Genomic DNA, 15898 nt, shown 5'->3' on the forward strand with positions numbered 1-15898 from the left:
GCATGTTATATTTATTTGGAAAACGTGTTTAGTATAAGACAGTTGTTTTGTTGGTGAACCTTGCGAGTTGTAATGGAGCCAAATTTTGTGACGTTACCTTTGTTAAATGTTGCTGTTGTCCCTGGATTCATATGAGTAGAGGAAAAGTCTGCTAGCTGCAAGGCTAATTTATACAACGTAAAATGCCATAGCCTTGTGCTAACAGCCTTAGCATGTTGTATTTGTGGGGAAAATGTGTCCAGCGAAAGACAAATGCTTTCTGTGAATGCTGCGAGTTATAGTGAAGCTGATTTGTGTACTTGTGTTTGAAATTGTCTCTATTTAGCCATGTTTAATGTGTGTTTAATGTGTGTTCTGAATCAACTAAACTTAACAGCACTTCACAAAAACCTCTGCCGCTGACTGATGTTTTGGAGGTGTAACTGCAGAGTGACCCAGACACACCATCACAGAAGTATAAATGCTACAGCCATGTGCATAGGCAACAGCATAGGTTGTTCATAGAGCTGACACACAAGTGTAAATCCTGCTTAAGACGTGTGATATGTCTGTATTTTACAGGTTTTGATAGCATTCTTTTGACATGCATACAGCACATCTTGAATGGGCATCTCAGTTGTAGCCCTTTGTCTGTTTACAGTCAGCTCTGTGCATAACTATGGATGCATTGTACACAAACAAACTGGCCAACAGAGAAATGCGCTCTCTTTGATATTTGATAGTAATTTCGAACATGTCCAAAAAACTTGAACATACAAACAGACAGACATGAAGAAAGTAGTGATGAAAAGCATAAGGTCAAAGCAATTGTCAATGTATAGTTACTTTGATTTACACAAAGAGAAAAGAACATGCACCTGCTTTGAAACATAAAAAGACTTGGATTTCCACAGGTTTTTTTTATATGCATAGTTATCACAATGCTGACCTTTTCAAGAGCATTGTCAAAGGAATGAAAGAGGAAGGCTGTGTTCGCTAGGTCCAACAAGTCCACCACTGGTGGAAAACTGTCGAGCACAGCTGAGATAGTGCATAAGTCAAGTAATGCATTGCTGCATGTAAACAGCAATATTAGTGGAAGGTTCGTTTTTATTAGCCATGTAAACAGCTTAGTAGGATTGTTGTCTTTTTTTAGAGTAAGGGCAAAAACTGGAATATTTGTGCATGTAAACATGGTTTTTGAGTGGTTGAGCTTGTGTCTTCACGTCCACCTGTTTATTTACATTATAACTGTTGGTGCATATTGTGGGTGTGTATAGTTAGATCCTGTATTCAGTGCCAATATGAGAAAACACATTACACCAGCAGTAAAATATCCTTTGCGAATTGGAGCTTTTCGTTGACCTTTTAAAACAGCAGGTGTCAACTCAAGGTCCAAGGTTATTGCTTGTTTTGGGGCTATTGACTGTATCACACAGCAGAGTTTGCTCAGTTCCACAAAACTGTAGGGGCTCAACATTTCCATGGGTCTGTGTACCTTTTGGACTGTACCATGTTGACTTCAATGTTTAACTCTTGACCTTGACAGCAGTTGATAATCAGGACTGTGTAATTCAGTCAAAACCAACATTGAGTTTTGTCAGTTGACGGTATTTTAGGCTATAGTTTCCAGTGTTGAAACTTGTTCCTGGTATTTTGTCTACCTCTACAGAGTAACATGGCCATCATGACCCATATACATCATCTTCTTACAGTGACAAAAGTTTGCATGCTACAACTGTAACAACTCATCCTGGCTAAAATTGCACTTCCACCCCCTTCACTCCTTCTGGGAGCATAGCCAAGAATCTGGAAAGATAGAGGCTGAATATTGGTTGATGTCAGTTGAGCGGCAGGCGAATGTGGAGACCTCGGTGAACTTGCCCCTGACAAAAGTCGACTCTTTGGATGCTGGATTTCACCTCTCTCCTGAGGAAGGAGGCAGAGCTAATGTGCTCTGTTCCAGCACTTGTAAATTCAGACAGAAAGGGGAGTTTGCACTTCTACGTGCTGAGGTTGAGTTCAAAAGGTTGCTCCTACCAAAATTAGTATGTATGAATCAGTCGACCTCACCTCTTTATAGAAGCCAAAGCCTCCAAACTAGCAAAAGTTTCAGTGTTTTCTAAGGTGGTTTTTGCCTCCTTGGCTGGAAACTGTCTACAAGTTGTTTGTTTTTTTCCAGTCTAATCCATTATTCCATATAACAACAAAAATCAAATGATAATATGACAATGTGAAAGGGGTTATGTCAGGTTCACACTACACGTCACTATTTCAGATTAGGCGATTATGAAGTTATGAAATCGTGCCGTGACTTGGCCGACAGACATGACAGACTACATGTTGGTCCAAGACCAGTCATCGCTGGTCATCTTTCACAACATATGTGATGTCATCGGGTTATTCTTGTAAGTCTTGCGCCAGACGAAATGTTATTATAGTAACACTAAAAGCACCACAAGATGGCAGGAGCTACATTTGAAGTACCACATGCAAATTGTGCAAGTCACTGAATTGTCCACAACAAGTTCCTACAAATTTTCACAATAAAAGCTTTTTAGAAAATGAAGGGATTCTCTCAACCAGTATCATAAGGGGCTTTTAATTTTAAATGGATACAGGAAGTGTTGAGTTTGAAATAATGGCACGATGCATTAACTTTATCAAGGAAAACAGGTGCAGATTAAAAATAAAAATATAAAAATACAGAGGGGATGGTAAATAACGTCCCGTTTATAATGTAGTCTGTTTCAAATGAAGTTGGTAGCCTCTGCAGTTGTGGTGAGTAAAAGCTCTGCTGCTACTACTACTTTTTTATTTCATTCCTTTATATCCTCCATTTTGAAGAATTAACAGTCTTTACTAGCTTGATGCTAATGGCAGAACTCACCCAGTTGCTTAAGTGCCTCTGCTGTTTCATGCCATCATTTTTCTCTTTTTACTCTTGTGGTAATGTCCCTAGAGGAAATATCAAAAAGGCTGGGGTGTTGACGTACAGTTGTCTACGGCAGCAGAGATCTTTGTGTTCCTATTGATCAAAGTGATGACTGTGACGGGAGCAGTCAAATATGCTAGACTTTATGTTGGGTGGCATGAGGCGTCCCAGACGTGGTGTCAGTTGTCGACTACTATGACACACTACATGAGATGAAACAATGGATTATCGCATACGACACTAACTGTCGTTCCAGACCCCAGCATAACCCGTACTGGTGAGCCTTCAGAGAATTACCACCTGACTCTGCAGCTCCCCTTGATATTACTGAGGTTTACTGTGAATTGGAGTTCATTGTAAATCTGTCCAACTGCAACAGTTCATTCATATAGCATTGTTTTCATGCTCAGCAATGGACTGACACAGTTAGTGACCAGCTGGTAAAGACAGTGAAGCATTTCCCGTGGATTTGTAGACACCAAAAAGCAGAGCTAGAAGAAAGTGAATATTGGACTTTCATTCGCAAAATGGCCAGAGACATGCCTCCAAATGAATGCTAATGTTCCCTTATAACAACTTTTTGGTTTAAAATGTGTTCACAACTAGTTTTCACTGCCCCCAAGTGGCCAAAAAATCAGTTATTGCAAGTTTTACAAACACAAAAGTGCGATAAACTTGATGACTACCACTGTTGTCAGCAGCTCACAGAAGCCACTGTCTCCCGTTGAGTGTTAAAGACAGCTTAGACACTTTCATCCATAAAATTACAGCAATCACACTCCAAGCTCTGCATGTGGCCACTTCCTCACAGTTGTCTCTACCAACTGTCAGAATGATAATGCTTTGTGCATTGTACTTGCCACATCAGCGTCCTGCTGGAGTCACCTCCCTACTACACTTACATTTAACAGTAGCTCAGTGTAACACTTTAATTATTCATTATTTCTGCTGCAGTCAGACTGGTGGCATGCACTTTAAACATGGCCGCCATACTGTCATTTTCTACACAGGACACTGCGTGTAGTGATGTCACATACTTTGGTCTATGTTGTAAATTTTAATGGAATGAGTGGGTTGTTTGTGACACATAAAATGTCGCTGCGATGGGCTGTGTGTGTGTTTTTTTGTCTCACTTGGGTGTTACAGCACGCGATAAAAGGAGCATTTGTCTGAATAAGTGGTACACACACATTACTCACAATGTAACCTCACACACGCCTCGCCAATAAATTCTGACATTCTCCCCATTGCACTCTGTTTAAAATTACAATGTCCAATTTATGGCTGTTTATCATGCTGCTTTCAGAAATGCACCTTAATCTAATGCGCACACACATACTGGCTCTGGAAGAAAAGTAGCTATATTGTAGGATTGGCATAAAGGTTTAAGCTGATTAGATGACATGAAGGGAAGAACGGTGTATCACCTCATAGGACGTTTGTCTCACTGCCCTCTCTTAAATGAGCAAAGAGGCTCCAAAGTGCTCTCAACACACACCAATTTTCACCTTAGTTAAAATTAAGATTAAAATCTCACCATTTTCTCTTTAATTTGCTGGTTTTTGTTTTGTTTTGTTTTTTTTATTTTCATCTGGCTCGCCTTTCTCTGCCAGCACTTAAGTGCAATAATGTAATATACCGTTCATTTACTTAATTTTGACTGCCGCAGGAACATGGAAAAATATCCCTCAAGACAAAGTTCAAAATCAATTACCTTGATTTGTCTAAAGCCAAGATGAGAAACATTTCTGGAAATGTCTCCCGACTTAAATCATATGTACTTCTTTTCATTTCTAGCACCACCTTTGATTAATAATCCTTTAATTCCATGTCTGCCTGTCCCTGCTTTGCATGAAGCGATGCAATATATTGATTTACTGATTCTCACGCAACCACTGTGCAACTACATGTTTTAAGCATGAAGAGTAGGGCTTAGTGTGCAGGTGTAGCCTTTGAATGTAAAGTGTAGCCTCAGTAATACTCTGTAACTTTATTATTTAGCACTGGGAGCATAAAATATGTGTAGGTGTAAGAGTAGTTCTACCTCCAAGCAAACCAGTGTTGCACTGAATGTAGCGAGGCCACAGTCAAGGCCAGAATCTGAGAAGCACTGGGACTCGAGCTAATGGAGGTCAATAGAGTGTGAATGGAGAAGCAACGCTGACTATTTTGTGAACACTTGTGCAACTTCAGAATTTGGAACATTTTCTCTCCTCTGGCCACGGGCCTCTGTGTGTGTGTGCATGTGTGTAGGAGAGAGTGACAGAGCGTGTTTCAGAGTGTCCGGTGTTTACAGATTCACCACAGATATACAAAACCACGCGTTTCAAATCTCTTGATACTCCAACTAAAAACATTCTTTTCTCTCGCATAAGTAAACAGAACGTCTTCTCTTGACTTCATCTCAACATACCAACATAAGTGAGCCCATGAAAACATGCTGTTCGCTGCTGTTGCAACATGCACAGATTCACAACCACTAACTACTTATACCCCATCTGTGATGTTTTACAAACACATATTGAATAATTCAGCACATCCTCATCTGCCTAATGGTCTCCTCTTCCCCGAGGGTGCCTGGTTGCTATTCGCCTCAGCCCGTCTCTCATTTTCCTCCTGTTTGTCTTTGTTCCTCCGTCTTCTGTCCCCTCTCCTTCTCTGCTTTACATTTGTTGTGCTTTGCTCTGTTTGATGAATGCGTCATGCACTTTGAGAAAAGCTTTTGAACCTGCGCTGTATCTTTTTTTAATATTGTCGTACATATAGTTCAGATCTGTAGCAGTGTACATGTTTTGTTTTGCTTTTTGAAAGATAAGATAAGAGAAAGGCTAAGTCCAGCCTAAGTTGTCTTCAAGCTTGATAAGAGATGAAGAGAAAAGTTGTGGAGAACTTCTCCCAGGCAGGTGTGTGTACGTGCAGTGAAGAGAGAGCTCAAGCTGTTGCATAGCTCCCTTGAGGTATTTTACCAGTACATTGTAGTGTTGCTGTTTAACCTTGCAGTGTGGGTATGTTTGCAATCAGAAGCAAGTCTGTGAAATGTCTCCTTATGTGCTCGATGCAACTTGTTTCCAGTAGGATTTTAAAATCCCTCTTATGCCTGGTTCACATTACACAACTTTAGCCCAGATTTTCTGCTTGCCAGCTGTTTTTGAAGGTCCCCAACAAAAGCCCAGGATCAGAAACAAATCGACGTTGGCTCGGTGCTCGCTAATTGGCGTTCAAGCACTATGTGTTAACTGTTCAAGGATGTGAGCCGAGAATCACAGAGGCTCCCAAGATATTGAGTATGCAAAGTATCTGGACCTTTCATGGATATGAATGTATTAATGCCCGCGCACTGGCAATAGCAATAGCTGGCTCCTTGTGAAAATTCATTCAGATCTGGCACAAATGTCCCCCTGGACTCAACAATGAACTGATGAGAGTTTGGTGGTTAAAGGACAAGGTCACTGTGATCTTGCATCCATTTCATTCATGTGAACATGTTATCTCCGGAACTTCCTGAGGAAATGTCTTTGCATTTGGCAGAATTATCCAATTACATTTTGGTGGTCAAAGGTCAAGGTCACTGTGACCTTGTCTTTCTCATTCTTGTGAACACACTTTCTTTCAGACACTATGAAAGAATTTCTTTGAATTTGGCACAAACATTCACTTGGAGTCATCAATGAACTGATTAGATCTTGATGGTTAAAGGTCAAGGTCACTGTGACCCTGCATCCATGTCTTCCCTGTGAATGTGCTACCCCAGAAATGTCCTGAGGCAATTTCTTCAAATTTGGCAAAAACATCCACTTTGATTTAACGATGAACTGATTCAATTTTGCTAGTCACAGGTCAAAGGTCAAGGATACTGTGACCTTGTCTGTCTTTTTCTTGTGAACACAATATCTCAAGTACACCATGAGGGAATTTCTTTGAATCTGGCATAAATGTCCCCCTGGGCTCAACAATAAACTGATTAGATTTTGGTGGTCAAAGGACAGGGTTACTGTGACCTTGTCTGTATCGTTCTTGTGAAAGTTTTATTCCGGAAACGTCCTTTGGTGATTTCTTCAAATTTGTAACAAACCTTCACTTGAACCATAGAAAAATAAACTGATTGGAATTTGGTGGTCAAAGGTCAAGGTCAGTGTGACCACACAAAATATGTTTTGGGCCAAACTCAAGAATCCTTATACAAATTGTGACAAAACTTCACATAAATGTCTAATAGGATATAACGACAGAATGAGTACTTTTTTTATCCAAAAGGTCAAAGGTTTACATCACTGTGACATTATATTCTGCTTAAAACACTTTTCTGTCCATTACTCAATGCCATCTCTTAGGAGCAGAAGGGGAGACATTTGGTCAGATACTGAATCGATGACACTAATCTTAGGTGCCATCCTTGAAACTGTGCTGGTTGTATTGATCTTCTGTGCTGCCGGGGGGAAGATGTGTGTGAAGCATCTATGTTGTCACAGACATGGATGTAAACTGTGAGAGAAACATGATTGGATTGCAGAGGCATACAGCCGTGGGGCAGTATTTCTAGGTTGTTGTTTTTTTGTTCTTTCTACGATGGTAAAAGCATTACCCACACTACTCTTACCCTGATATTCTTACCCAAACTGTAACCAATCTTACTCCTCTGTCCTAAACCCAACCCAGTCCAACCAACGAATCCAACAAGTACTAGCCACTCAGAGGGAGAATAGGGTGGGTCATGTCTGCATTAGCCTAGGACAAATAGATTTGGCCTGTTTGACTTGGGTGAACTACAGCCGAGACATGAGTAGAGCACAGAGACAAGCCTCGCTGCAGCAGTTTCCAATTTGTGTGTGTTTAAGATGGAAAGAAACAAAGTGACAGATAGAGGGAAGAGAAGGTGGAAGGTGGACTATTGCATGCAGTATTTCTTTAAGTTGATAGCCTAATAACTTACATGGAACGCTGCCTTGTTACTTTTCTGAAGTTGATTTTTTTTTCTCCATATTCCAGATTTAAATATTCCACAGCTGATGTACTGTGTTGCGATAACAGATCAGTGCGGAGTATGTTGTTTCTCCATCAGGCTGAGCAGTCAGCAATCGGTTTGTATTATTAAACAGTTTTCAAATGCAAGCTTGTATTTGTGTTTTATAAAATGTTGGATGAATATTTAGGTTGACATCCTATGCATTGTTTATTGGAATCCTTAGTTGTAAGTGGGCTTCATGCTTTTTCAGTATTATGTAACTATACTCGGCTATCCCGTGTGTGACAGCTGTAACGTAACTTGTGATGATCTATTAATGTCATACAGTTCCTGCTGCACTTTGTTTGCTAAGACAAGAATTACGCTATAGTTTGAACAACTTTCCACTCAGTTGTTAATAATTTGGGGCATTGTTTGTTTGTTTGTCACATTCAGTGAGCACTTCCTCATGTGTGTGTGCGTGTGTGTTTGTGTGTGTGTTAGAGTTGGATACACCAGGGTTTAGGGAGAAACAGCCTTTTGAGTGATTTGATATGACAGCTCCTTCCCTCTGTGATTACAGCTGTTAATTTGTCTCATCTGTCAGGAGAGCTCAAGGGTGGATATTTGTCCATGCGTGTATGAATCACTCTTGGGATGCAAATTAACATTTTCTATTCAGCAACGCATGCGTTTGCCCCCTAGTCAGCAAAATTTACATTTCTACCTGAAGAAGGGAGGAATGGAATTTGGCATTGTGGCAGCTCTCTACTTGCTTCAATCTACTTTATATATCTCAGTTTAGCCCCATGCTCATTTCTGGCAACTGCAGCTTTCTGCAAATTGTTTTTTCCTATCATTGTCTTGTTTACATAATACATTTACTTTTGGCCACTGAGCAGGTCAGCCACTGAAATTAAGGATTAGGTGACTGTTGATATAATGGCTTGGGGAGGACGTAATATGCTTACAGGGTATTATTCTGTACTTAAAATGTGTCATATGTTTAAAAGAATTACTGACGGCTCAAGGGCAGGAAGCATACTCCAAAACAAGCCTTAATATGCAACAATATATCAAGGGGCTGCAGACTGGGGGGTTCATTCCCAATGGTAACAGCATTATTAGAAGGGGTGGAAGTCCCAGATTTCATCACAATCCAATATATCGATTCTTCAAACAAGAACACGATATTTGCTGACATCACAAAGTCAGCCACAATACAATTTTGATTCAATTCAAGTCAGGGGCCTGCATTTAATATTAGAGGATATTAGTAAACATCCTCAGTGTCTTTTTCTTGGCTTCTTTCCATTGTCTGCCTGGTGCTAGACTCATGGACCCTCATTCATTCCTATGAAAGTTGCTCAGTGGTGCATGGCAATCTGGTCTCACTCCAAAGTCGTGGGAAATCCGAAATCCGTCCTTTAACCTCGGCATGATACGTGGCCAGTCGCTGTTATAGTGACAGCCCTCTGCAGCATCGGGGAATTGAGATAGGACAAGAACGACAGTTAAGGTGGCGAAAGTCAGAGTAGGGCGGGTGGGGCTGGTGCCGGATGGGTCCAACAAATGCTGACTTTCACCTGGGAAAGCGGTGTTCGTGTCCCGTAAGATTATAATGCCAAACCCAGTTGTTTTTTTCCTAAACCTAACCACGTGTTGTTGTTGCCTAAACGCAGTCACATGTGGTTATTGTTGGAGGGGGGGGGGGAGTCAATTTGCGTTTTTGTACTGATGCAGTGCTTTTATTTTGAAAGAGACAGTGTGTAAACAGTAAATGTCCTGTGAAAACGGAAGTGTATTTTGAAAGAGGACAATGCATGTAACCTGTATAACTTGACACGGCGTCCCAGAACGACCAACGCACCCTGGGTACCTTTCATGCCATATCTGTCCATGACTAAACGTCGATATGTGACAAAGTCAGAATGAGAATATGTTGGGCATGAAGCCAAGAAAGTTCAAATGCTGCGTATAAAATTACTTAGATGATCAGCACTGTTTCCACACTGTGTGGCCCATAGAGCAGGCACACTAGAGAGACTGAGCTGGCTACTTCCAGTTTAGCGCTTCGCTAACTTGAATTGGGATCAAGTGATTCAATCGTGTGGCTCTTCTAGAGTTACCAATGAAATCTATCAAATCCTGATAGTAAAAAAGTCATTTTGGGGGGGGATTGTGATGCTCAAAAAATGCATCAGCTGATTTACAGATGTATATTTCACCATGTAAGTCTATGAGAAAAAGTCCTTTCAGGTACAGGATGTCATGTGATGTAATTACACTGCATGGCCACTATGAAAAATTAGTTTCAAAGCCTGGCACACCTTCTGGGGGAGCTAGAAGGCAGGCAGCTAGCACCGTTTGATTAGGAGGGAGGTGTGCTGGGATGGAAACGCCGACACATGCATGCTATCAAATTTAAAATAAGGGCATATAAAGATGACATTATGTATCTCTGTTTACACTTTGCATCAGTGATATTGGATAGTTAGATTGGATTATTGAATCTATATATTGCTCCAGATTGATGTATTATTACACCCATAATTAGCAATAAGCAGCTCCTTCACATAATAATAATAATAATAATAATAATAATAATAACAGGAATGTTTCTTCATCAGTTACTTCAAAATAAGATAATTTCCTTGCTGCTTTTCCCCTCAATGTTCCATTTTGGTCCCCAGCTCAGTTGCTGATTCAAGATCAATTGGATTTTTTCATAGCAGTTCTTTATTGGAGAGGGATCAGTAGATGTGTTTAAGTCGAAGCAAAACAGAGAGCAGAGAAATATATTGGTGATAACTTGATCATCAGATGGTGCAGGACTTAGAGTTGTTGCTGGCTTCAACAACACACAGTCTGATATAAATATATCTTTAGGCTCTCATCCTATTGGTGGTTGCTATAACACCCCATACAGTGGTATTATTATACACACAGGTGTAGAACAACTCTGCAGTCCCACTCAGATTTTAAGTTCATTCTCAGTTATCCAGTGACACCGAAATTATATGTGTAGATGTGTAGTACATGAAATTAATCTCTCTCTTTCTCATTTTGGCTTTTCTCTGTTTTCAGGATCTGATGGCCAAAGTGCGAGCCATGCTTGCCACCTCCAAGACCTTCCAACCTCCTAATTCCTAAAAACGGCATGTCCAGTCAGCAATCGGCATCCTCTGATTTCCTGGAGATGTAATTGGCCTGGATCTGTTTCATCCACCTGTGTCCATACTTGATTTATTATTTCATCTTGATTTGAGCGTCGGCAGATTCAGTTTGGCTACGTTATGTCTTCTGCAGTATTGTGAGAGTGATGTAAAGGCACTCATTAAACTGAAATATCCGGTTTCACACCTGACCTGAGAAAACAGCTCATCTGCGCGGGGATCATGTCAGCGGCGGACATGTTTTGGTGCAAATGTGGAAGTAAATCCATATGTTAATTTGCATCCTGGTTAAAAACACTCTACTTTTCTCCCACGTGGTGAGTCATTCTTTGCAGCATTACGTAAAGCTGCTGGAGGTCTGTATTCTCTCCTTCTATGAAGGGTCGTGTTGTTTTGATAAATTCAATTCTCTCCTCCCTCATCTACTATTTTCTGCTGTTGTTTTCCCTCTTATGTCCGCCCCCAGCTGTCTTCTCCCTTCAGCACCTCACACGTCTGCTTGAGAAGCCCTTTTAATTTTCTACCGTGTCCCTCAGCTCTAGTGCGTGGCCTTCTACTTCTGTTTCTGGTTTGTACTGTAATGGAATTTAATGCAAAACAACTTTCTAATCCGAACTGTCAATAAAGTTTCAATTATGATTTACTTGTGTGCCGTACTCCTTTCCTTTTTTATCTGTGGATTATTGTACAAAAACAAAAGTTGATAGATAAGTAAAATAGCTGAAACTAGAGCAAAAGACTCAGCCCCCTCCCTCCTCGTCTTCACTGTCCTTCATTTGGGACACGCTGATAAGATGGAAGAAGTGATGTTTGCTGGACCCAAACCTTCACCTTCATTGACTGTACTGAGTTTAACGTCACAACAACATTGCTGATAACCCCGATAAACATAACTGTTGATCGGCTGATATCCTTCAGGTGTCTGCTGCTGCCACTGAGATGGTGCTTAAACCCATTTCTGTACCCTGGCAGTTAATCCTGGGCACAGAAATTGTACTTGACTGGTTCATGCTCTCAAGGGACTAAATGAAGAGAGAGATATCACTTTCATGGCCGTGTAGAGTCTGAAAAATAATCAATAAAATGTCAAAATCAATGAAAAGACAGTAAAACATGGGTGATCTCATCTCTCTATATTGTCATTTATAGTTTTGCTGCAGCCTCCTGAACATACTGATGCTGTCCTGCTTTTGTTACAACAGGTAAACAGCAATGTGTCAGTCCATCCAGTGAGCTCAGTGGTTTTGACACCACAGCCTAATGCCATGGAGCCCTTAGACTGTAAAAAATTGGATGTAGCTACCATGATGTCATCCATTGATTTGTGGACCCCAGTCTTGAAGCCTTGAGTTTGGCATTTTGACCATCACCAGCTTGAATTTTTGGAGCCAAAAGTGACCATATTTGGACAAGAGGTTGGAGATAATCCTAACACCAGCTGCTCGCTTGGTTAGCACAGTGCATTCGGTCAACTGTGATAATGCGTAAGCTAATTTTTGCCAGCTAAAAAAAGGCATAAAACCATTGAAACAAAGGTACTTGCGTGACAACATCCGACTCATTAGATGGTCTTTTAGTACAACCCTGACTTTGTACATTTAGGACAAGAACAAAAGTCAAAGTAGGGCAGGTGGGGGTTAGTGGTGGATGAGTCCAGCAAACACTGACTTTCACCCGAGCGAGCGGTGTTAGCATCCTGTAAGATTCTGAAGCAAAACCCTGTCATTTTCTCCTAAATCTAACCACATGCTTTTGTTGCCTTAACCTAACCATGTGCATTAGTTGTTGGGAGGAAAAAATACGTCGATTCCATTGTTGTACTGATGTAGTGTGTCTTTTTTGAAAGAAACTGTATGTAAACGGTAAATTTCCAGTGAAAACAAAAGTTTATTTTAAAATAATCCAATGCATGTTACAGGCAGAACTTGACACAGCATCCCAGAACGTCAACAACCAACGCACCCAGGGTACCTTTCATGTTGTATCTGGATGTGGAAGGTCCAAACGTTGAGAATGTGTTGGTTTCACACAAATGTTTGTGCAATAACAGCTTAATTGCAAGGTACAGCAATACATCATCAGCACGTGTCTTAAAATGCAAATTTGGCATATTTAGAAAATGGTCTGAGCGCACACATTTGGGGCACGTCACATAACCAAGGACTGTGGGATATCCTTTGAGACGAAGTGTACCACTCTTAGCTGACCATCAGTGACAATGCCTTAGATCGTGTTGCCTGGACAACAACCTCTTCTTCAGAAGTCTCTCATTCACAACACTCTTCACTTCACAGTAACTGCACTGAATATAGTCAGGAGCCCTGACTTGCTCGGGGTCTACCTCACATACAAACTAAAACTAAAAATAGTGAAAAAGGCGCACTGCCTATTCATCCTAAGGAAAGTCAATACGTTCCTGCTCTCAAAACCTTTTTACAGATGCAACATCAAAAGCATCCCAACTACCTCGCTGACCCCAAGGCTCTACAGAGCTACAAGTTCAAACCTCCTCTCACCACAGCAATAGTCAGTTCTCCCCTTTCACCATCAGGAAAACTCTACAGGAGCACTGAAGACCCACAACAACAAAGTAAAGAGGTGCCTCAAGCCTCAGGCCATGAGAATGCTGAATATTCCCTCCCTCCTGACAAACATAAACAGCTGACACAAACAGTTGGCTCTTTTTTTTGTTGTTTTGTTTCCACATTATTATATTCCCACACTATATTGACTTGCTGTCAGCAGCCTACTTGGCAAGTTAGAATTTAACTGTTATACTATGTACACTAATTCTTACAGCAGTATACTAAATTTAACAGCTTCTAAAATCGTTCCCTCTAATAACAGCCATAATTTGTTCCCTTTTACAGTGATTAGATCTGAGTATTAGAGAAGTCATCACCAAACAAAAACCTATGGTCACCACTAAACTTCTAGAAAACTATTTCTGACCTTTATCAAGGCAGTAAAACCATCAAATAGTTTTTTTTTTTTCAACAACGTAGCCACCAGAAGTGTTTTAAAGTGTGACTGTTCATCCCTTCACAGCACCCAGACTGAACGAAAATTCTGGTAAAAAAAAAAAAAATCTGTTCAATCTAAGTGCTGTGTTGTCCAAAGAGTTGCTAGACAGGGTGGAAAATTGGTTTGGATGGGTTTCTGTTTTATTCTCCTAAATTGGTGTACTTTGCCTCCACTAGAACAGGCATTGGACACAACTACAGTACATGAACACCAGAGAAATATAATGAATTGAGTTTTCTTTGAGAACAGAGGGGTGTCAATAGTGGGAGAAATCTTGTATTAGATTGGATTATACTTTGTCCAGCTGGTGGATAACATAACAGGCGCAGTTCAAAATGCACCAGTGGGATGTTGTCTTGTAGTTGATCATGAAAATCTTACAAACTGAACAAGAAGCTTTTTTTTCCCCTTTTTAATCAACTGCTACAGTTCATACTGAAGCTATTTATGTACTATTTAGCATATACAGTCACCAGCCACTTTATTAGGTACACCTGTTCAACTGCTTGTTAGCACAAATGGCTAATCAGCCAATCACATGGCAGCAACTCAATGTATTTAGGCATGTAGATATGGTCAAGACGACCTGCTGAAGTTCAAACCGAGCATCAGAATGGGGAAGGAAGGTGATCTAAGTGACTTTGAACATGGCATGGTTGTTGGTGCCAGACAGACAGGCCTGAGTATTTCAGAAACTGCTGATCTGCTGGGATTTTCACACACAACCATCTCTAGGGTTTACAGAGGAGAGGAAATATCCACTGAGCAGCAGTTCTCTGGTTGAAAATGCCTTGTTGATGCCAGAGTCAGAGGAGAATGGCCAGACTGGTTCAAGATGATAGAAAGGCAACAGTAACTCAAATAACCACTGGTTACAACCAAGGTCTGCAGAAGACCATCTCTGAACCAACAACACGTCCAACCTTGAAGCAGATGGGCTACAGCAGCAGAAGACCACACCAGGTGCCACTCCTGTCAGCTAACAACAGGAAACTGAGGCTACAGTTCACACAGGCTCACCAAAACTGGACAATAGAAGATTGGAAAAATGTTGCCTGGTCTGATGAGTCTGGATTTCTGCTGCCACATTCAGATGGTAGGGTCAGAATTTGGTGTAAACAGCATGAAAGCATGGATCCATCCTGCCTTGTATCAACGGTTCAGGCTGGTGGTGGTGTAATGGTGTGGGGGAGATTTTTTTGGCACACTTTGGGCCCCTTAGTACCAACTGAGCATGGTTTAAACACCACAGCCTACCTGAGTATTGTTGCTGACCGTGTCCATCCCTTTATGACCACAGTGTACCCATCTTCTGATGGCTACTTCCAGCAGGATAACGCACCATGTCACAAAGCTCAGATCATCTCAAACTGGTTTCTTGAACATGACAATGAGTTCACTGTACTCCAATGGCCTCCACAGTCACCAGATCTCAATCCAATAGAGCACCTTTGGGATGTGGTGGAACGGGAGATTCACATCATGGATGTGCAGCTGACAAATCTGCAGCAACTGTGTGATGCAATCATGTCAATATGGACCAAAATCTCTGAGGAATGTTTCCAGCACCTTGTTGAATCTGTGCCACAAAGAATTAAGGCAGGTCTGAAGGTAAAAGGGGTCCAACCTGAAGTCAACAGCAACCATCGTCTCCTGTTTCACAACATTAAAGTGGGAGAAAATCAGTCTAGTTAAATTGAACTAAGTGGAGATTTTTTTTTTTTTTTTTTTTGCAAAAAAAAAAGCTTGCACTCTTTTCTCAGCAAGTGGTACTTAAAAGGCAAAGAATCAGTCAATAATCAGCTAAATTAAAATCATGTCTGTTGGATACAAACACTTGGA

General features: G+C 40.9%; 1 protein-coding gene across 2 annotated transcripts in view; it reads left to right on the plus strand.

Moving 5' to 3' along the window:
- Positions 1-11647, plus strand: part of LOC125905657 (splicing factor SWAP) — an 81413-nt gene extending 69766 nt beyond the window's left edge. For both annotated transcript variants that reach the window (XM_049603789.1, XM_049603790.1), the window contains exon 19: positions 10944-11647. In XM_049603789.1, coding sequence (XP_049459746.1) covers positions 10944-11009 — 66 coding nt within the window. In that variant the 3' untranslated portion in view covers positions 11010-11647. The remainder of the gene's footprint in view (positions 1-10943) is intronic.
- The last annotated feature ends 4251 nt before the right edge of the window (positions 11648-15898 follow it).

The sequence above is a fragment of the Epinephelus fuscoguttatus genome, linkage group LG18 (assembly GCF_011397635.1).
Source record: "Epinephelus fuscoguttatus linkage group LG18, E.fuscoguttatus.final_Chr_v1".
In the NCBI taxonomy this organism is placed as follows: domain Eukaryota; kingdom Metazoa; phylum Chordata; class Actinopteri; order Perciformes; family Serranidae; genus Epinephelus; species Epinephelus fuscoguttatus.